Source organism: Aotus nancymaae, unplaced genomic scaffold (genome assembly GCF_030222135.1).
Source record: "Aotus nancymaae isolate 86718 unplaced genomic scaffold, 86718_ANA_hifiasm-v0.15.2.pri h1tg000008l, whole genome shotgun sequence".
In the NCBI taxonomy this organism is placed as follows: domain Eukaryota; kingdom Metazoa; phylum Chordata; class Mammalia; order Primates; family Aotidae; genus Aotus; species Aotus nancymaae.
The window spans coordinates 3,537,151-3,558,124 of NW_026988419.1; the positions used below are offsets into that span (position 1 = coordinate 3,537,151).

At 48.1% G+C, this 20,974-nt stretch overlaps 1 protein-coding gene across 1 annotated transcript; it reads left to right on the forward strand.

The window, feature by feature from the left end:
• Nucleotides 1-1,084: 1,084 nt before the first annotated feature.
• GPR55 (G protein-coupled receptor 55) lies at nucleotides 1,085-19,395 on the forward strand. The gene is made up of 2 exons (XM_012434222.2): nucleotides 1,085-1,174; nucleotides 15,625-19,395. The coding sequence occupies exon 2, from the start codon at nucleotides 15,761-15,763 to the stop codon at nucleotides 16,718-16,720; it is 960 nt and encodes a 319-aa protein (XP_012289645.1). The 5' UTR covers nucleotides 1,085-1,174; nucleotides 15,625-15,760; the 3' UTR covers nucleotides 16,721-19,395.
• Nucleotides 19,396-20,974: the final 1,579 nt, after the last annotated feature.

A 20,974-nucleotide genomic window follows, 5' to 3' on the forward strand; every position in this document is an offset into this window, starting at 1 on the left:
ACAGGTGAAACGGTTTTGTAGAAATGGTGAAACTCTGTCTCTACTAAAAATCCAAAAACAATTAGCTGGGCATGGTGGCTTGTGCCTGTAGTCCCAGCTACTCTGGAGGCTGAGGCAGGAGAATTACTTGAACCTGGGAGGCGGAGGTTGCAGTGAGCTGAGATCAATTGCACCACTGCACTCCAACCTGGGCAACAGGAGTGAAACTCTGTCTCCAAAAAAACCACACACACACACACACACACACACACACAAAGAAAAATTGATTGTGCTCTGGTCCTCCAACAGGGCCTCCCAGCAGCTCCAGGCACAGGAGCTGCCTCTGCCAGGGGAGGTTTCGGCCCAGACTTTCCTGATGGGCGGGAATCTATGAGGGCTCCCAGCTAAGAGCCACTCAGGCCCACGGTGAGTCTCAGCTCGCCCAGCCCTAACGGTGGGCGATGCCACGGAAATCTCTGCTTGCAGGACCCTTGGAGGCCACAGGCCTAAGGCTGCCCCAAGTCTCTGTGCAGGCCTGGGGCAGAGAAGCTGAGGCTGAAGGAGCTGCGGGGCCCCACTGACCATTCTTGCAGACACAGGTGCGGAGGCTGAGGTCTCCTCTGAGGCTGGGCACGCAAGTTCTAAACTGGAAGGCGTGCAGTACCACCCTCCTTTCCTTTCTGTGGGCAGCAGTTTCAGATCCTAAAACCCTGCAGTGCTGGAAGCCACCACGGTCTTTGTCGGGTGCTGAGAACTGCTGCTCCTGCGTGGTGCCCTTGTTAGAGCGTCTGGGGTGCAGGAGAGGCTGCCTTCTCTTCCAGAGGCTGCCCAGGCCTTGACGCATGCAGTGTGATTTTTGGCTTTTTGGTTTTTTGGTTTTTGGCAGCTGGGGGAGGGGGACGTGCAGATCTTCCAAGAGAGCACGAGAGTGTAGACCCCCCTCCTGGAAACTGCTCCCCATCTCCACACCCTAGTTCCACTCAGCACCCCTGTAGACCCCAGAGCCAGAGCCCCTGGGCCAGACAGGGTGACACTAAAGCTGCTCAAAGAGCATCTGGTCCCTCCCCTTCATTTCACTCACAAGGAAGTCGAGACCCAGAGAAGGGAAGTGACTCTCCCCAGAGCAGGCTGGCAGCCAGGCCTGGAGGAGAAATGACATCTCTCAGCCCTCTCAGCTGCACCGGACCACCTACAGGTAACAGCCTCTGGGCCATTTAGAGAAACTGAGGCACAGTGCCTCTAACCTGACCTTGCTTTTGTGGACTGCAGGTAACTCTCCTAAGATCAGCGGGGCTTGTGTGGGCCGGAGCTTTGTGCACACCTGCCCCGACTCAGGGAGCGGTCCCAGGTGGCAGGGCAGAGGCAGGCTCGGGGCAGCCTCCGTGACAGCAGCAGCGGCAGGCAGACCTGGTTTGTCCCCGATTATGAGTGACATTTTTCTACGAACCCTCAACTTCCTCCTGATCTGAGTCAGGGTTGCAGCATCACATCGGTGGGGAAACCTCCCCATAGGCAGCCTGGGAACCTTCCCCAGGGCTGGGAGCTCGCGTGCCACCGCCCTCCGCTGAGCTCGTCGCCCATTCTCTGAATCCTGTTGGGAAATCACCAGGTGCCCGAGATGACACACTCTCAGGGATCATCCTGCAGCTCTGAGCAAGTGCTTGTTGGTGACCAGAAGGACCTAGGAGCCCAGGCTCACCCACTCACCAGCCGCGTAATTTCTCTAGCCTCCGTTTACCTCTCTGGGAAATGAGGCAGTACACTGTTTCTTCCTCACGGGGCGCTCGAGGGCAGCGAATGAGGGGGAGCGCCCTTGTCACTATCATATATTATAGCTGCATTGTTCTCAAACCCCAGCCAAGTGTCCCTTGGAGAGGCCGGGAGGGAAGACACAGCAGCACTTCGAACCCTGAAAATTCTAGATTCTTCCTTGCAAGGGAGAACCCAAGGTCAGGACATGTCTGGCTGGCCTGGCCTCACCTGGGCTTTGTGCTACCCGAGGTGCTGGGGATGAGGGGACCGGGCTGGGCAAAGTGCCGCCCATAGCTCCCTGGAAGTCAGGGTTTGCCTTTGGTTCCGAGTGGCTGCCCAGTTCCAAAGGGAGCACCAGTCACTATGGAGCTGCAGCAGACCAGGCCATATGTTCAGCCATTTCTTCACTCCCTCTCTCATGCAATAACGTTCCCAAGGGCAAACTGTATGTGAGGCTCAGGGATGAAGGTGAAGGGGATGAGGTCCTGGTCCTGGGGCTGCTGCAGGACAGCAGGGACACACTCCCCCTGGGGGACACAGAGGACTCTTCATGACACCCACTTGGGACTGCACTGGGAAGACCACATCGGATGACGCGGGTGTAGCCGGGAAGTGGGAATTTGAAGGAAGGGGTGGGATTTTTAGCAGTGGAGGGGTGTGTCAAAGGGGACAGAGGAGCATTAAGTTGCAAAGAAGTCAGGAGGGGGCTTGGCAGCTGCTGGTGGGGGGCCAGTGTGAGGGAGGAGGAGAGACTGAGAACATGAGTTCCAGCTGGTCCCTCACGGCCTGTTCGAACTTGGGTAGAATCTTTAGAGTCTCTGAACCTCACCGTCCTTATCTGTGAAATGGGCATAATTAAGGCAACCTCCCAGAAGTGTCCTGAGTTCCTGCCACACAGCACTGAGCACATGGCTGGCCACCTCTCATATCCCCAAGCCAGCCCCTGCACTCTCCCAGCCCCACTCCAATCCCACATGAGCCCCAGCAACATGCAGGCATTGGGAGATCGTGGCCATGTCCCCTGTCCCCTCTGTGTCCTGTTCCTTCTTGCCTCGTGGTGCCCAGAAGCCCAGCTCAGGCACAGGTGGATGACTTTATTCACACTATATTGTTCGTGATGGACATGCTGTGTATTCTAACTGTGGAATTTTGGGGGAGCTCCAGGAATCCATCCCTGCGGCTGTGCCAATGCTGCTTTTGTAGGCTCTGGCCCTGCCATCTCTGAGGTGGGTTGCACTGCAATGCTCTGTGCAGATGACAGCCCCACAGCTGCAGGAAGGGCCACCTTCTCAGCCGCAAACCTCTGTTGGGTTGTGATCTTCCCGTTGTTTGTGTTCTCTGGAAAATCCAGGCTGCCGAGGGAAGGAAGGTAGGTCTGGTGTGGAGCTACATAGGTGGGTTTCGAGGTCTCAGCTGTGCAGGCATAACCTCAGGGCTGCCACAGGTGGGATGCTGGATCCTCAAAGGTGTGAGCAGATGAGGGTACCACGGGGCACTGGCAGCTGCGGGAATCCCAGCTGCAGAATGTGTTGAGTCAGCAGTTAAGAGCCAGCACAGGCTGGGCGCTCGGGCTAACTCCTGTAATCCCAGCAGTTTGGGAGGCAGAGGTGAGAGAATCGCTTGACCCCAGAAGTTTGAGACCAGCCTGGGTAACATAGTGAGACCTCGTCTCTATAAAACATAAAAAATTAGGTCAGGCATAGTGGCTCACACCTGTAATCCCAGCACTTTGGGAGGCCAAGGCGGGTGAATCACCTGAGGTAGGGAGTTCGAGACCAGCCTGACCAACATGGAGAAACTCTGTCTCTACTTAAAATACAAAATTAGCCAGACGTAGTGGCACATGCCTGTAATCCCAGCTACTCATGAGGCTGACGCAGGAGAATTGCTTCTTGAACCCGGGAGGCGGAGGTTGTGGTGAGCCGAGATCACACCATTGCCCTCCAGCCTGGGCAACAAGAGTGAAACTCCATTTGAAAATAAATAAATAAATAAAATTTTAAAATAAAAAATTAGTTGGGTGTGGTGGTGCATGCCTGTGGTCCCAGCTACTAGGAGGGCTGAGTGGGAGGATTGCTTGAGCCTGGGAAGTTGAGGCTACAGTGAGACTTGATTGTGCCACTGCACTCCAGCCTGGGTGACAAAGCAAGACCCTAGCTACAAAAAAAAAAAAAAAAAAATGAACCAGCACAGTGAGGCCTCCAGGCTCAGGGCTGAATAGGGCCTTAGGGATGGAAGAACTGAGATGGAGCCCCACAAGCAGAGGGAGCAGGCGGAGAAGCAAGGTCTCTGCGCTCCACCCAGTCCCTTCGCACGTGAGATGCTGTCTCTCCTTTCCACCAAAGCCTGGAAAACAGCATTATATTGAAGGAAGATTCTACTTCAGGGTTAAAAAACAAACAAAAACACCCAACAGTAAGACACAGCCGTGTATGAATTCCCTCTACAGCATTCTGGATAAGCACATCTCTTTGCCTTTGCTTGCATACCTTTGGTGACAGAGAGCTCACCACATGACGAGGCTGCTTTGCTTTGTCTGCTCTCAGACACTGGCTGCGAGATAGATCTGCTTTCTGCGGCACCTGGAACCCGTTCCTCTTCTGACCCCATGAAGTCGTACGGTGAAACATGTCACGAGCCCTAGGGGATGGAGGCCCTTGTGTCTTTCCTTCAAGGGCTTAGGAATATCTCTAGGCCTTTCTGCGTGCTCTCCCATGCTGTGGTTCCCTAGCCCCTCGGAGTTCAGCCCTGCAGACAGACAGCCTCGGGTACCAGAGCTGTGCACTGGCCACGGCCGTTCTCTCTCCACTTCCAGGATCACTGAGTGTAGCCTTGGTTCACCCCATTTCTCTCTTTCCTGTTTAAAAGAACACTTAGGAATTCCCACTTTCATTTAAGAGGTGACTGCGTTTGTGTTTTGTGTATAAATGTTGTTTCTTTCAGCAATATACATCTGATTTTGTCTCTTGACTCACACGTTAAGAGGCTACGTAAGAGAATGCATAGAAATGTCTATTAAGTATTATTAATATCATGGCGCTGCAGCTAAGAGGTCAGGACCAACAAACAGCTATTTTCTTTGCTGTCTGAGAATGAGGAGTGTAATATCGCCCTTGCTGTTGAGGACTTGCCTGGGCTCGGGAATGGGATCAATTTTGTAAAAGGCCTTCTGGTCTTCTAAAGAGAGCACAGTGCCTTGATTCACGACGTACTTCTTCCTGATCTGCTAGTCCACCTTACTGACTGGGTTGCTCAGAGCTCTAACTTCTCTATTTGGTCATGGATGTTCTATGAGAGGGGCACCGAAGCTCCAGCTGCATCATGTTTCTGTTTCTCCTTGTTTCTGTTGCATTTCTGACGTGGTCACATCATGTACCTGTTTGCTATGATAATTGGAACAGAAATGGAGTATTTTATGTTTTCATTATTTATTGTAACTTTCACTCTTGTGGCGTTCCCATGTTACTTTCTCAATGCTTTTTACTAAAAAAAAAAAATCACTTTGTTCTATTCCCTTCCTTTCTAGCACAGAACGTGCCCGATAACCCAAAGCTTATGCTGTCATTTAATCTGTGTCTTTTCATTTTCTTGGTGCTTTTCCTTGACAAAAGATGATCGAATTTTTTTAAATTGCAGGCTCGTTTTAATAGATTAACATAGGGAGTATTAACAATTGTTTATAATATTTGCGTAAACCTCTGTGGGGTCGCGCCTCTGCTTTCTGTGTTGAGATATTATGGTTTTTTGATTTTTGGTTTCTACTGTGAAGTTTCTCTTCCTTTTGTCCCGTTAAAATAGAGAAAGTAATTTAACCTAAATATTCAATTTGGAAAATATTTACATTTTAACTTCTTGTTTCTATTGATAGCTTGCCAAGCTTTGGGGGAATTATGTTTGAAATCTCTTTTCTCACCTTCACCCACTCTTCACTGTGAAGCTGGCATTTTGTGTCTTTTATGTTGTCCTTTACTCCTATGTAACGCATGTTTTTGTGATGTGATGGCTGACCTGTGAACAGAGGAAACTTGTTTATTTTTCAGTTTTTTTTTAAATCGCGAATCGGGTTCTTGTTGCTGTTCTCTCGTCATTTGGGTGGGACTTGCTGTCTCACTTGACATTTCCACATCTCCCTCTCATGCTTTGCTCCCAAGTCCCATCTTGAAATGCTCATCTCTGGCCCTGCAAGGTCATGCCTCATCAGCTGAGCTTCGGTGAATTCAATGCGTGTCTTTAAATTTTGTGTTAACCTTCTACCTGCCATGCCTCAAACACAAACCCGGACCACAAGCTGTTTCTTTGATGTAGAAGGAAAAAATTGAAAGATATCCTTACTGGTCTCCTTTCCCCCGCCAAGCATCTTATATATATATACATATACATACACATATATGTGTGTGTGTGTGTATATATATGTATGTATGTTTATATATATATAATCTCAAGTTTTCATATGATCATTAATTAATTAGAAAAACCCATCAAAAAAAGAAAGAGATATAAAGATAAAAGATTTTTAAATCACCCACCATCCAACTGCTAGAAAGCAACCACTGGTTGGCATGTAGAAATCTTTTCTTAGGGGTTTCTTTTCCCCCTCTATGCGTGGGCTTTTAAAATTTTAATCACAGTTGAAGTCATTCTGAATGTCTAATTCTGTAGTTTGTGGGTTTATTACTTAACATAGCATAAACATAACAGTGAGACAGAAAAATTTTCCATTGAGTAAGTTTACATAGTGAAATTAACCTCTTGTTGGCATTTAAATGTGTGTATGCATTTTTTACTATTAGAAAAAATGTGATGTGGTAATACATTGAGGCAAAAAAGAAGAAGAAAAAATGTCAAGGTGGACATATTCTTGTACACAACTTTTCTCCTTTCATATGATTTACTTAAGGCAAATTCTCAGAATCACTGGATGGAAGGCCTACGGTTTTCATGGCTTGTAATAGAAGTTATCAAACCCCAAAAGTTGTGTGCTAATTTGTACGCTTACCAGTATATTGGTGACTGGTTTCACAGAACCCTTGACAAATTCTTTGTTAAATTTGATAAGCAAAGATGTTATTTCTTTATAAATCCTCTTCCGGGAACTGCCGATGTCACTGCTCGTTGATCTGTTGTTGGTCTTGATATTATTCATTTTTATATACTCTTCATAGAGAAAGAACATCATTTGTCTAACATTGGTTGTGTTTTGTTTCTTTGAGTATATTATTTGATGTTAAGATTTTTTAGCAAAAAGAAATTTTTTTAAAAAAATTTCTGTGCCACCAGACCAGTCCTGTTTATTTTCTGTTTCTTTGCTTTTCGGTTTTGCTAAGTTGACAAAGAGTTTTTCCCTTTAGTGATTTTATAAGTTGTTAATTAAATTTTCATTGAGTTTTTCTATGGTTTGATTGTTTTGAAATTTAATTCCTTAATGAATTTGGAATTTATTTTGAGATGCTGTGTAGGATGAGATTCTAATTTGGTTTTTACTCCCGAATTGTTAACTGACGGTCTCAACATAGCTTCTTAACTAAGCTTTCCCTTTGTATTATTGATTTCTTGGAAGTGGCTCACTTATTCTTGTTCCTGTTAAATGTGTTAGGGCATTGTCTGAGATTTCTGGGTGTTAGTAAATGTCTGATTTCAACAAGAAAGTTCTTATTATTTTACCATTAAATACGAAGTGGCCATTGGTGTGAGTGAGCAATTTACTCTTTGTAAAAAGTACTTTAGTTAGATAACTCTGAAAAACTGTTGATGCAATTGGATGACTTTTTAGTTTTGCTTTAATGATGTGATACACAATATTAATTGATTTCCTAACACTGAAACTATCTTAAATTTCTGTAATAAATCTGATTTGTCATGATGATTTATAATTATAATGTACCGAATTCTACCTGGTAATATTTTAATTAAGATGTTTACATATGTATTCATGATTGTATTCGAGCAAGTTTGTCTCTTTTGTGCTGAGTTTTGATATTTGGATAAGTTAGTTTAATAGAAATTCATTAATATTATGTGCTGAAGTACTTTATAGGGCACGGGGATTATCTGTTGCTTGAAAATTTGCAATAAGCTAGAGCCTATTTTAAGAGTAATATTGGATAAAATTCTGAGTTTCTTTTATGGTTATTAGTCTAGTCAATACTTTTATTTCTTCTTGTGTCAAACGTTGTATAGATTGTGGCAAATTAGGTTTTTGCCCCCAAATCAACAACTACATTAAAGTTTTTAAACAGATCGACACACAAGTAATGCAGTTTCTTGCTATTTTTGCTGTCCTCTCTAAGCTGAATGTCTTCTTTCTTCTTTCTAGTTATGACTATCTGAGTCTTCTTGATGATCATAGTTGTTAGAAATATATGTATTGCTTTGTGCATTGCTTCTTCTCTGATTCTGATATTTTCTCTAATTCCTTCATTTCTGCTTTTATCTTTATACTTTTCCCCTCATTTTCCCTAAATGCTCAAGTTAAGTGCTTAATTCATTTATTTAGTTTCCTTAAAGAGAATTAAAGCAGTTAGGACTATGTATTTATCTCCCAGAATATATTTTGGATGTATCCTGTCAACTTATTATTTTTTTAAATAACCAATCCAAAAAGTTGTTGTTATTCTTGATTACATCTCATGTATTTGGTTTTGTAGTTCTCATTTTATTTTTAAATAGTCATTGTTATTATTATTATTTTGAGACAGGGTTTATATAAACAAGATGTCACTTTGTTGCCCAGGCTAGAGTGCAGTGGCATGATCACAGCCCACTTCCTGGGTTCAAGCCATCCTCCTGCCTTAATGACTGCCTCTGAGTAGCTGGGACTATAGGCACAAGCCACCACACCCAGCTAATTTAAAAAAGAATTTTTTTTTGTAGAGATGGAGGTTTCACTATGTTGTGAGGTTGATCTTGAACTCCTGGGCTCAAGCGATCCTACCTCCTTTGCCTCCCAAAGTGCTGGGATTATAGGCATGAGCCACTGCGCCTGGCCAGGCTGTATTTTTATTTTCTAGGTTTTTGTGTGTGTGGTCAGAGTACAGCCAACATAATTTCGGCATTGTTTTTAAGGGATGGTTTTGTTCTTGTAAGGTAGATAATTCCTTTTTGGCCAGGTATTTCTTGGCTGCTTGAGAAAAAAAAATGGATTACCTATTTGCTTAAAACCAAACCCAAGAGCCATTCATTAAACTATATTAATTGTATTATTTATATAATTCTGTGTCCTCATTTATATTTTGCCTATTTGTTTTGTTCTAATCTACAGTATATAAAAGTCTGAAACTGTAATTTGTTTTTGCCAATGGCTCCTTGAATTCTAAGATTTTTACCCGATGTAATCTTGTACAACACCGTTCGGTATATAAGGTTACTATATTTGCCCTCAGCATTGAGTTTTTATTTTAGTCTATAAAAATAAGCTTAATAATCCTGATGAGCAATTTTGTTCTGCAATTCTACAATGCTGGTTATAAATATTGCCTCTCTTTCTTTTGTTTATATTTTTCTGTTCTATCATCACAGGACTTTTTTTTTTTTTTTTGGGACAGTCTTTTGCTCTTGTTGCCCAGGCTGGAGTGCAATGGCGTGATCTCGGCTCACTGCAACCTCTGCATCCTGGATTCAAGCAATTCTCCTGCCTCAGCCTTGTGAGTAGCTGGGATTACAGGCATGCACCACCACACCATGGGGTTTCTCCATGTTGGCCAGGGTGGTCCTGAACTCTCAACCTCAGGTGATCTACCTGCCTTAGCCTCCCAAAGTGCTGGGATTACAAGCATGAGCTACTGCACCCAGACTGTCACAGGACTTTTATGTGGAACATTTCTGTGTCATTTAAGTGCACCTTTTATAAGAGCAAACACTTTTATTTTTTAATTGAACTGAGAATGTTAGTAAAATTTGAATTTTTCACACTTGTTGTAATTTCTATCCGGTTTCTTTTCCTATTATATTAACTCCTTTGCTATGTAGTTGGTTTCGTTTCTTTTCATCTTCTTTAGTAATTTTGAAGGTAGGCATCATATTTTTAATAGTGGTTACTTTAAGGTTTTCAAAAATCTGACACATATTTCTGTAATTATTGAAGTAAAAAAATAGAACAGAAATATTAGCAATAGAGCCATTTGCTTCACCCAGGCACTTACTATTACTCTCCATTTTCCCCACCCCCACAACACAAGAACGTTCTTCCTGCTTTGTTAATTTATCCACAGTATTACAACTTGTCTCTTTCTAGGGACTCAGATCATCCTTTTTTTTCTCCTAGAGAGAGGGTCTGACTCTGTCACCCAGGCTGGAGTGCAGTGGCACGATCATGGCTAACGCAGCCTCAAACTCCTGGGCTCCAGCGATCCTCCCACACAGCCACCTAAATAGTTGGGGACCACAGGCATGAGACACCACACCCTACTAATTAATTTTTTTTTTGCAGAGATGGAGTTTCACCATGTTACCCAGGCTGGTCTGAAACTCCTGGGCTCAAGTGATCCTCCCACACAAGCTTCCAAATAGCTGGGGACCACAGTCACGAGCCACCACACCCTACTAATTTTAAAAGTATCTATTTTTTTGTAGAGATGGGGTTTCACCGTGTTCCCCAGGCTGATCTCAAACTCTTGGGTTCAAGTGATCCTTCAACCTTGGCCTCCTAAAGTGCTGTGATAACAGGTGTGAGCCACTAGTCCAGCCAGATAATCTCTTCTGTTTTTTTCTTCTTTTAATTTTAAATCTGTAACTATGTTCATCATAACTTAGGTCTCTTTCCATCATTTCCTGCTTTCAATTCGATTCTCGGTCCCGAGCTTTCTACCTTGATGTTTTCATCCTTGCACTCTTCTTAGTCATTGTCTTGGAGGCCTGAAGTTTTGAGGCGACTATTCTTCTAGAGGCCCCATCCACCTGAGAGTTGCTTTCTGCACTCTCTACGCAGGAACACCTGGTTAGATACGAAATTCCTGCACCCAGATTTTCTCCCTCAAACCTCTTCTGGTGTAATTATTTTTTCAGAGGTTTCCAAGGAACTTGGTTTGTTTATTCATGGATGTTTGTGAGGCTCTATCTTAGTGACATTTAAACATGGCAGCGGGACATTCAGAGGTGTCAGCAGGGCATCTGGGAGTGGCCCTCTCCAAGCTTTTGCATGAAACATGGCACTTCACCTCCTGTATTGTTCTCATTTATTCCACAGTTCCATTTAGCCGCACCTCTCGGCCACCGTGCTGCTGCTGACTCACATGGTTTTGGGTCCTTTTGCTCTATTCACAGATGGTATTTGCTTGACCCATGACCTTTGCTTACTCAGTGCTATTTCCTACTGGAGAGGCTGGGATGAGGCCCCATTCAAGTCTTCTAGGAGGTGAAGGCGCACACCCATCCCTGCTGGGGATGAAAGTCAGCACTCCACAGGTGGCGCTGCTGGGATGGAGACTCGGAACATCCCCACTGCTGCCTGTGGCACCAACCAGATCCCGACATCAGTGGCAGCATTGGGATGGCCCCTTGGCAGCTCTGCAGGGGTGTTGCTGAGACCTCCCTGCAATTCCAGAGAACCACTGCCAGGAACTCCAACCACAGTCAGTGCAGCTCTGCTGCTTCAGGTCCATGGTGACGTTGATGCTGACGCCACTCTCCTTGGGCTGCTCCTAGCCAGTGCCTGAGCTGGGCAGAGACACTAGCCTGGGGTGATTTCTGATGATATGGATCTCCTCCAAAAGGCAGCTTTGCTCAGAAATGCCCCATGGCTTGGCCAAGACAAGCTGAGATCCGCACTGCTGTCTGAAGTCCTTCCCACCTTGGCCTTCTTTCCCCATCTCCTTCCGCAGCGTCAGACTTGCAGGTGTTCTGAAGGTTCACCCCACCTTCTCCTGCTCCCTCTCCCCGCTATCCTTCACAGGCACTTCCCCTGTTCAACTGTTGGATTGTCTAACACTGCCTTAGCATCTGCTTCTCAGGGGACCTGAAGGGACTCAGCCTCCCACCCAGCCAACTGCGGTACTGTTGAGTGACTGGGGTAGATCCCTGGGTTGGCCAGAACAGGAGCTGCCAATGGCATGGCCCCATGCCCCAGGTCAGTGGTGCTAGTTGCTGTCGTCACCCCCGTTCCCCTCCCTGCCCACGAGTAGACTGATTTTCATTAGCAAACTTCTTTGAGAAGGGTGACTACTATTTCATCTCTTGCTGCAGTTTGGAGTACATTGATGCCTTTTTATCTTATTACAGTGAAGCTCCTGATTTTTTTGAAAAAGACTCAAAAAGATGGTTTCCCTGGACTTCCAGAGGGAATTCAGATTAATTTTTCAGATTCTCTCCTCACTCTGTCATTAGCTGACAGTATTTTTTCAACCTAATTTCTTGCCAGACGATAGAGTGCCTTCTGTGGCTTCAAAGACTACCCTCCGAGAAGCTTCTGTTTGAACTCTGTCTGTAATTCAAATGTGACCTTAAGAATAATCCTACTGGGGAATACTGCTGGCCAAATTGTGTCTATTTTCCACGCATATACCTACCACCGTCAGAGTAGACTCATCCCAGCACCCTAGGTTGTGTGCTTTCTGCCAGACCATTTTTCTCCCGTTGTTATTCACTCATTCCCCCAATTCAGCCACACGTGGCATCTGGGTTTGGGTTGGACTTTGAGCCTCACTGATTTTTTTCTTGGCCACTCGGAACCACCAGCAATATGGTGGACTCATCCGTGGAGTTTGCCAGTAACAGTTGACAGGAAGGGCCTCTGAGTGTTGAACTTTCGTCATTGGTGGCTGCTTTTTCTTAATCGGCGAGTGTGACCCAGACAAAGAGAGATACCCTCAGTTCCTTTTTCAAAATGTTACTGGATCTCTTTAAACAGAAACTTGTATTTGCTCTTATCTTTGTGGTTTTTGGTTTTCTGCTGTTTCTAGTCTTAAAGGAAACTTCTCCAAGCCAGTTCCATCTTCCTCTTTGGTGTTGCAACATTTTACATTTAGACCTAAACTGGGCTTTGGCCTGCCTTCCTCATCATCTTGAAATTTACCTTGTGAATTCCAAGCTATTCTAGTAATTTTTTGAGCTAGGCCTGTGGCCATTTCAGCATGTTTGGTGAGGAGGCAGCCACCCCCAGCTTGCAGATCCTGAGTAGGAGCAGTTACTCCTACACAAACTGTCCCACAAACCACAGGACACCAAGGCTTTGAATATGAGGAAGTACATTTTCCTAGATCTCTCGTGACATCAATGTGTGAGAAAAGTTAATACCTTGGAAAACACAGACTGTTTGGAAAGCCACCAAATCAAGTAACGTACATTAAATGTTTAGTGCATAGTGCTCAATGGATGATATATCTATGCACCTATAAATGTCTATCTATAGGCGGGTGGATCACCTGAGGTCAGGAGTTCGAGACCAGCCTGACCAATATGGTGAAACCCCATCTCTACTAAAAATACAAAAATTAGCCAGGTGTGGTGGCGGACGCCTGTAGTTCCAGCTACTTGGGAGGTTGAGACAGGAGAATTGCTTGAACCCGGGAGGCAGAGGCTACAGTGAGCCAAAATCATACCACTGCACTCCAGCCTGGGTGACAGAGTGAGACTCCGTCTCAAAAATAAATAAATTATCTATCTATCTATCTGTCTGTTTTCTTTTTCATTAGGGATCAGAGAGGGCTTGGGAATGGTATTCCATGTAAGATCTTAAAAAATACCCCAATTTTTTCCTCTCACAGACTCCCAGTAGTGACGAGAAACAATAGCAGAATGAGAATTCTGTTAGCAATAGCTGCACAGCAAAAAAATAAGTCACGGGAATGCTTATTGTGGAATTCTTTGTTTCCTGGTAAAACGCTAGAAACCTAAATGTTTATCAATAGGCTGCTGGCTAAATGAGTTTTGGTATACCTACACCATGGGAGGCAAACAAGCCATTCACATATGCTGATATAGAGCAACGTCCAAGAAACATTGTTGAGTGAAAAAGTCAGAGACAGGAGCTGTGGGCATATTATTTCCAAATTTTAAAGAAGCCATACATGTATATGTATGCATGCATGTATTTGCATATTGGTGTATATTTAGAAAATGTCTGGGAGGATTATGCAAGAAGCTGTAAGCCATGGCTGCCTTTGGAAAGGACAGTTGAGGCCTTAGGGTACAATGGAGGCCGACTTCCCTACGTATGTTCTTTTGTTCTCTTTGGATATCTTATTGAGTGCATGGAATACTTTTAAAATTAATAACAGGAGCTGTGAAAAATAATGAATAATGGAAGCTTTTATTAATAACAAAAGTTGCAGGACCAGGTGCAGTAGCTCCTGCCTGTAATCCTAGCACTTTGGAAGACTGAGGTGGGCGGATTACCTGAGGTCAGGAGTTCGAGACCAGCTTGGCTAAATGGTGAAGGCTCATCTCTACTAAAAATACAAAAAATTAGCCAGATGTGGTGGCGCATGCCTGTAATCCCTGCTATGCAGGAGGCTGAGGCAGGAGAATCACTTGAACTCAGGAGGCAGAGGTTGCAGTGAGCTGAGATCGCCCCACTGCACTCCAGTCTGGGCAACAAAGGGAGACTCCATCTCAAAATAATAATAATAATAATAATAATAATAATAATAAATAATAGCTGCAGTGGTCACTAGTACAGGATCCTCTGGAGGGAGTCCATGCTGATGTCTCCTCCCTGCTGCATCGACATCTTGGGATCTCAGCCCCTGCTAGGCAAGAAGTCATGGAAGGTGAGAGCAGCACAGGAAGGCAGGTCTCACGGCAGGACCTGGCTGTATTTGCTCACCCAGCTGCTTGCTGCTGAAGCGGTTAAGGAAGACGCCAGGCCAATGCCGTGGTCCTGTGCACTAGTGAATGTGGCACGTTCCGTGTCTAAGACCAGTCGAAGTCGAGTACACCAGCAGCGTGGCCTCGCTTGTGGGGAGAGGGAAGAGTGGGTGAGAAAGGAGGGAGTGGGGAGGCGGGCAGAGGTGGGCGAGTGGGGAGAGGGTGGAAGCTGGGTCATACTTGAATCCTCTTTCTAGCAGCCTCTGTTCTGGACGCCTGGGTTGAACACTTGGTGCTGTCTTGCTCCAGAACTCCATACCTTGATACAGAACACTATAATGGCACTCACCCCCTCATTCCAAATTGCCCAGGCTCGGACCACACTCATGTGCAACCACACCTACAGCCTTGGTCCTTTTGTCTCTGAGGCCACTTCTAATTTTCTGCCTGACTAAAGGCCTTTCTTTGCCCTGTGGAGACCTCAGGCCCACGCTTCATTCCCTCTGGGAATCCCCTTTCTCCCACGTCTCCATTTTCTGTCTGGTTTTCTCTTTGGAGTACATGAGGCTGCAGCAGCTGTAGACCTCATATCCTGGCAACTATGAATCCCTAAGAAGACTCCAACCCTCTGCCTGCAAACCCAAGCAAAAGTTGTGTTGCTTATCATGGCCTCTTGGAGAGTCAAATGTCTGCCCCTGAACCAATGAACTAACCAACTACTGTGTCCAGGGGAATGTGATGCTCTGGTGTCAATCACCCCTCATTGCAGGTTGACTCTGTCCAACCATCAGGAAAGTGGGTGGGGGAAGACAGAGGGGACAAGAGGAGCTGAACCCTGGAAACAGCATTTGAATCCCTGATCCAGCTGCTCCTGAAGTCAGCCCTGCACTAGTATTCATGGTTTCCATTATGTGAAATTCTCTCTTTGCCAAAGCCTGTTGGATTGGGATATATGTTGTTACTTCTTTCAACAAAAGGAGTTCTGATTTAAAAGACAGCTGCCCATGCACAGCAGGGTTCCATATTTGTAAAAGAAAAGTGTGTGTATGGCAGAAAGAGAGTGAGAAAGGGAGTCTGGACTGATACACACAAAAAGTAACAGTGGTTGCGTCTGGCCAGCAGGATTCAAGGGCATTTTTCTTTTCTGTGTTCTAGTTGTGATTCAATGGGCATGAATTGCTGTGTGATGCTGGGAGGTGTTTGTTATTCTTGACAAAGTCATTTGAATCCATCACATCAAGAGAGTGAAAGGAGTCCCATCTGATCTGTTGTTGGCGTCGTAGGAAGAAACATGAGCCAGCCAAACACCAGCGGGAACTGCTCCTTCGAGGGCGTGAACGAGCTGATGAGAACCCTGCAGTTGACAGTCCACATCCCCACCTTCCTCCTGGGCCTGGTTCTCAACCTGCTGGCCATCTTCGGCTTCAGCTCCTTCCTGAAGAAGAGGTGGCCCGATTACGCTGCCACCTCCATCTACATGATCAACCTGGCGGTCTTTGACCTGCTGCTGGTGCTCTCCCTCCCATTCAAGATGGTCCTGTCCCATGTGCGGCCCCCCTTCCCGTCCCTGTGCACCCTGGTGGAGTGCCTCTATTTCATCAGCATGTACGGAAGCGTCTTCACCATCTGCTTCATCAGCATGGACCGGTTCTTGGCCATCCGGTACCCTCTCCTGGTCAACCACCTCCGGTCCCCCAGGAAGACCTTTGGGATCTGCTGCACCATCTGGGTCCTGGTGTGGACCGGGAGCATCCCTGTCTATAGTTTCCATGGGACAGTGGAGAATTACATGTGCTTCCACAACATGTCTGACGGTACCTGGAGTGCGAAGGTGGTCTTCCCGCTGGAGGTGTTTGGCTTCCTCCTCCCCATGGGCATCATGGGCTTCTGCTCCTCCAGGAGCATCCACATCCTGCTGGGCCGCCGCGACCACACCCAGGACTGGGTGCAGCAGAGAGCCTGCATCTACACCATTGCAGTCAGCCTGGCCGTCTTTGTGGTCTCCTTCCTCCCAGTCCACCTGGGGTTCTTCCTGCAGTTCCTGGTGAGGAACGGCTTTATCGTGGACTGCAGAGCCAAGCAGAGGATCAGCTTCTTCTTGCAACTCTCCATGTGTTTCTCCAACATCAACTGCTGCCTGGATGTTTTCTGCTACTACTTTGTCATTGAGGAATTCCGCATGAACATCAAAGCCCACCGGCCTTCCAGGGTCCAGCTGGTCCTGCAGGACACCACGATCTCCCGGGGCTAAGGGAAGGACACCCTGCTCAGGGAAGGGAGCCCTGACCCTGAATTCTGGAAATGGATGTCGTGTTCCAGGGTTTCGATGTGGCGGGATGATCCATGCCATCTTCACTGATATGCTTCTCTTTGATGCCCATTGAGTGCCAGCTTTGCTCATTATACCCCAAAGACCTTTTTCCATTGCCCAGACAGATCCACATGTACCACCCAGTGTTCAGGGATCCCTGAAGAACCCCCAAACCAGGTGAAGTATTGATTTCTAAGTCCAAAAACTACAGAGCAGAAGAATTAAGAGAGAGAATGGACCATGTGGACAAGGTCTTTCCAAATCTCCCCATTTTTCTGTTAGACTGGGAGGTTCTGGAAAGAAAGAGAAAGAGAGGAGGTAGAGGAGGGAACTAAGAGAGTCAGTTATGGGGGAGAGTGTCCTGGGCAAAGGTAGGGGGGTAGGGATGAATGAAGCCCCTTTTTAGTTTGGGTGTCCCAGGACGGAGCAGACTTGCGTTTTCCAGTGCCTTCTGGAGCTGTGTTGCCAAAAGCCTCGCTGAGATGACAGCGAGTGGGGGTGCTGTTTGGGGCTGGGCAAGCATGCGTGGATCACCCAGGTTTCCAGTGGGCCTCAGAAAGGTGAAGGAAGCCAGCCGGACCTTTCTGTGCCCATGAGAAGGCTGCAGAATGACTGAGTGTGGTGTTGATGACATCCAAGAGCCGTGATGGGACAGGACACTCCTGGGGAAGGAAGAAGACCGGCCCAGGGCTGCAAGCAGACAGCCCCTCCCCCATCACCATCAGGGTGACCACAGCATAGAGTGTTGGTGCTGGCCCAGGGCGAGGAGAGGCAGTGGGAGACGGCCCTGGGAGAGGGGAGACCCCTGACCCGCTTTCTATGTTGAACAGGCTGGGAAGTTGCTCATTACACGTTTCCTTGAAAACAATGGTAAAGAATCAGGCCTGCCTTGGTTCCGCCATATGAGGGTGGAGGAGGTCTTGCTCACCTGTATCCTGGCTGGGCAGCTGGCACCCGTGGCACTGCCTGTGGAGCCGTCCCTCCCCGGCAGCTGGGAGGGAGATGAGGCAGCTAAGCACAAGCGGTGGGTGGGAGGGAGGTTGGTGAGGCTTAAGAAAGAAGGCAGGGTGGGGAGTTCCCCCCAGGAAACTGTAAACAACTGAGTCAGGCCTGGATGGCTTCTCTAAGGACCTGGAGGAGGAGAGCACAGTGACAGCGGAAGACTTCTGATGACTCAGCTGCCCCAGAGAATGAAATGATGAGAAGGATCAGTTGCGGGGTGGTTTGCACGACGGAGTGAGTGGGATGACGAGTAACTGATGAGACTTCGCGTGAGCAAGGTCTTTAGGAGGAAAAGCAACTGCTGTCTACTGTAGGATCTGGACCCATGTGGGGAGGTGGGAAGGGCTCGGGAGGGGTGGCGGCAGGGTGGGGAGAAGAGAGGGATTTGGATAAACCTGGGCCAGCAGAGGAGGAGGAAAAGGAAGAGGAGGAGGAGGGAAGCTGAGCAATGGCCCTAGGCTTGAAGCCCGCAGGGAGTGCAGGACGAGTGGGGAACCTGGCTGAGCTGCTTCCCGCCTGAGAGCCTTTCCTGGCTGGCCTAGGAGCCATGGACCGGCAGGAGCCACCTTCTCAGGAGCAGCCCCCACCGCTGTGTGCTCAGGTGGCACTCTGTGCACCTCCTCCTAGGTGGATGGAGGGAAGGGTGAGGAGGAAAGCATCAATGAAGGGGTGGAAGTGGATGTGGAGGAGTGACCAGACTGACCATAGGGACCCGGATCAGAGGCTCAGGCTCCTGGGCTGGGCCTGTAGGAACTGCAGCCACAGAGTCAGGCTCTGCAGACCCAGAGGTAAGACTGCCTGGCTGCCCCAAGCCCCGGATACTCCTCTCCTTGCCTGCAGGCTGCCTTGTCCCTCGGCTACCCTAGACAGAGACACACCCATGATACCCTGAGGAATCCAGACTTTTGCATGCAGCAGGGCATTTGGCTGGTTTGGGTCAGAGTCCTTGGGGGACAGATTTAGGGACCACTCTCTTCCCACTTCTTTCTCTGCACGAGGAGCTGGGACCCTGCCTGTCGGAGTTGAGTGGTGCCCTTCATATGCACTTGGGTCTAGCCATGTGCTTAGGGCCAGACTGGCTTCCTAAGAGAGAGGGGTGGGTGGACCTGACCACCCCTTATCCCCAGAGATGTTCAAATATGAAATCTTATCTCTGTGCAGCATGACTCTGTCCAGGTGACAGGAAGGCTCTAGACCGCTGAGAGGAACTGATCATGTTGGGTGGGGGAGGGAGGGGAGCCAGGACCCATGAGCTGCATGACCGTAAGGGGTAGGTCCTTGGAGGGCATCAGCAGTCTCAGTGTGATGTGACAACTATGGACCTGTGGGTGGGCCCTGGGGACCCTGACCCATCCCGAAACACTGTGGGAAGAAGGGTCTCTTCTCCTTGGGGACCCAAACTGTCCTAAGTATCTGTGGGAGTGGGCGCAGATCCATGCTGCAGACCACTACGGCTGCTCGGCAGGAGGGCCGAGAGTCTGGACCCACGCAGCTGCAACCCAGTCCACCCCATGACTGGCAGCGGGGCCCAGCGTCACAGGAGCGGCAGAGGGTTAGCACTGGAAAAAAATGACTTGATTAACCTGATTCACCAAATAAATAGATTCATGTGATGCTGTGTGACCTTGTCTTGGACTAAGCTTACTGGCCTCAGAGAAGAGCAGGCCTCAGATGGCCCCTGCCAGGTCACCCAGCAATCTTGGTCTCCTCAGCAGCCACCTGGCCACCAAGTGTGGGGCTGCAGGGAGTGGCCCTCACTGCTCAGGAGCACAACTGGGCCTGTCCAGGTGACCAGGAGCCAGACCCTTCGGGGTCCAGTTCCCACTCCCCTGCATCCACGTGTGTCCTTGGTTCTCCGTGGCAGCAGCCAGGCTGCACAGACCCCACATACCCAGCTGCAGCCAATCCCACCCTCTCCCTGCTACCTTGTCCCACGGCCACCGTGACACCGCAGCAGCTTCCACAGGCCCTGGCTCCTGTGCATACATGTGGGTGGGGGGCCCAGAACAAGAGGTCTGCTGACCACTGAGGGGCTGAAGACACAGGGCCAGTCTCTAGAGGTCCTCCACGGGTGGCCCTTCCCTCCCTTCTCTGACCTCCGGTAGGGGGACTGTGACTCTCCCTGGGTGGATTCTCCTTGGTTCTTCTCAGCGCTTCACTGTGAAGTCTACTGACCTCCAGGGAGCTCCTGACAGCTGTGAACTACTAAGCTCTGGCCTGGGCCACTCTCTGTCCTGAGTTCCTCACAATCCTGAGTGCAGCTGCTCACGGCCTGGGGACTGAGGGCCAAGGGAGACATCTTTGCTCCATCGAACCATCTCCTGCTCACCTAGGAGCCACCCCCCATATAGGCCACATCCCCTCAGAGTAGTGACCACCTCCCCTCGGCCCCCAGGGAGGATTTGACTTGGAAAATGTCAGTCCACAAGATGCATTTGTCAACTGTATGTCCAACCCTGCTACTGAGGAGGACAGAGAAAGACAGAGTTACCTCTCTGGGGACCCTCAGAAGCTGAAAGTCATGATGCTAATACCATGTAACTGCCACGGTATACTGGAGACGTCTGGAAGAGTAAGATCACACGCTTGTAGCAAGTGACCACAAAGGAATGATGACTGCACAGGTGCTTGAAATGCCTCAGGCCTGGCAACAGTTGTAGAGATGCCTGGGTGTCAGAAAGGATTTGGTTAATGGGCCAGTGTGGAAAGAAATTGAGTGGAGCCACAGCCACTGTGTTGGTGTGAGAAGAGGCTGTCATGCAGAACATGAAGAGGTGGGGATGGGGACATCCCCATAGGATAAGGAGCTGTGTGGGGATGCCCACGCCAGGCCACCCTTTGTCTGTCCTCGAGGGTCAGTTGTATTGCAGACAGCGACTTTCCAGGGCCAAATAAAGGCTGACTGGGACCACTCGACGACCCTCCCAGGGCGGATTCTCCTAGGTTCTTCTCTGAGCTTCACAGTGAACTTTGCTTTGAGGCCCTTGACAGAAGACCTAAAGACACACAAAATAGCGCCTTTTCTGGGGTGGTCACTCTCCTGAAACTACCATCACAGGCCCCACTGGCTTTTTCCACCCAGAGCTGACTTTTCTGGTGAGCTTGGCCATCTCAGGGCACAGGCCATGGACGGCCATTTGAGGGAGTGCGGATAGCAGGTCAAGAGGGACTCCAGGAGTTGAAGTGGAAGGA

Excerpts from the sequence above, each read along its gene's own strand:
- GPR55 (XM_012434222.2), top strand. The coding sequence starts at position 15,761 with ATGAGCCAGCCAAACACCAGCGGGAACTGCTCCTTCGAGGGCGTGAAC.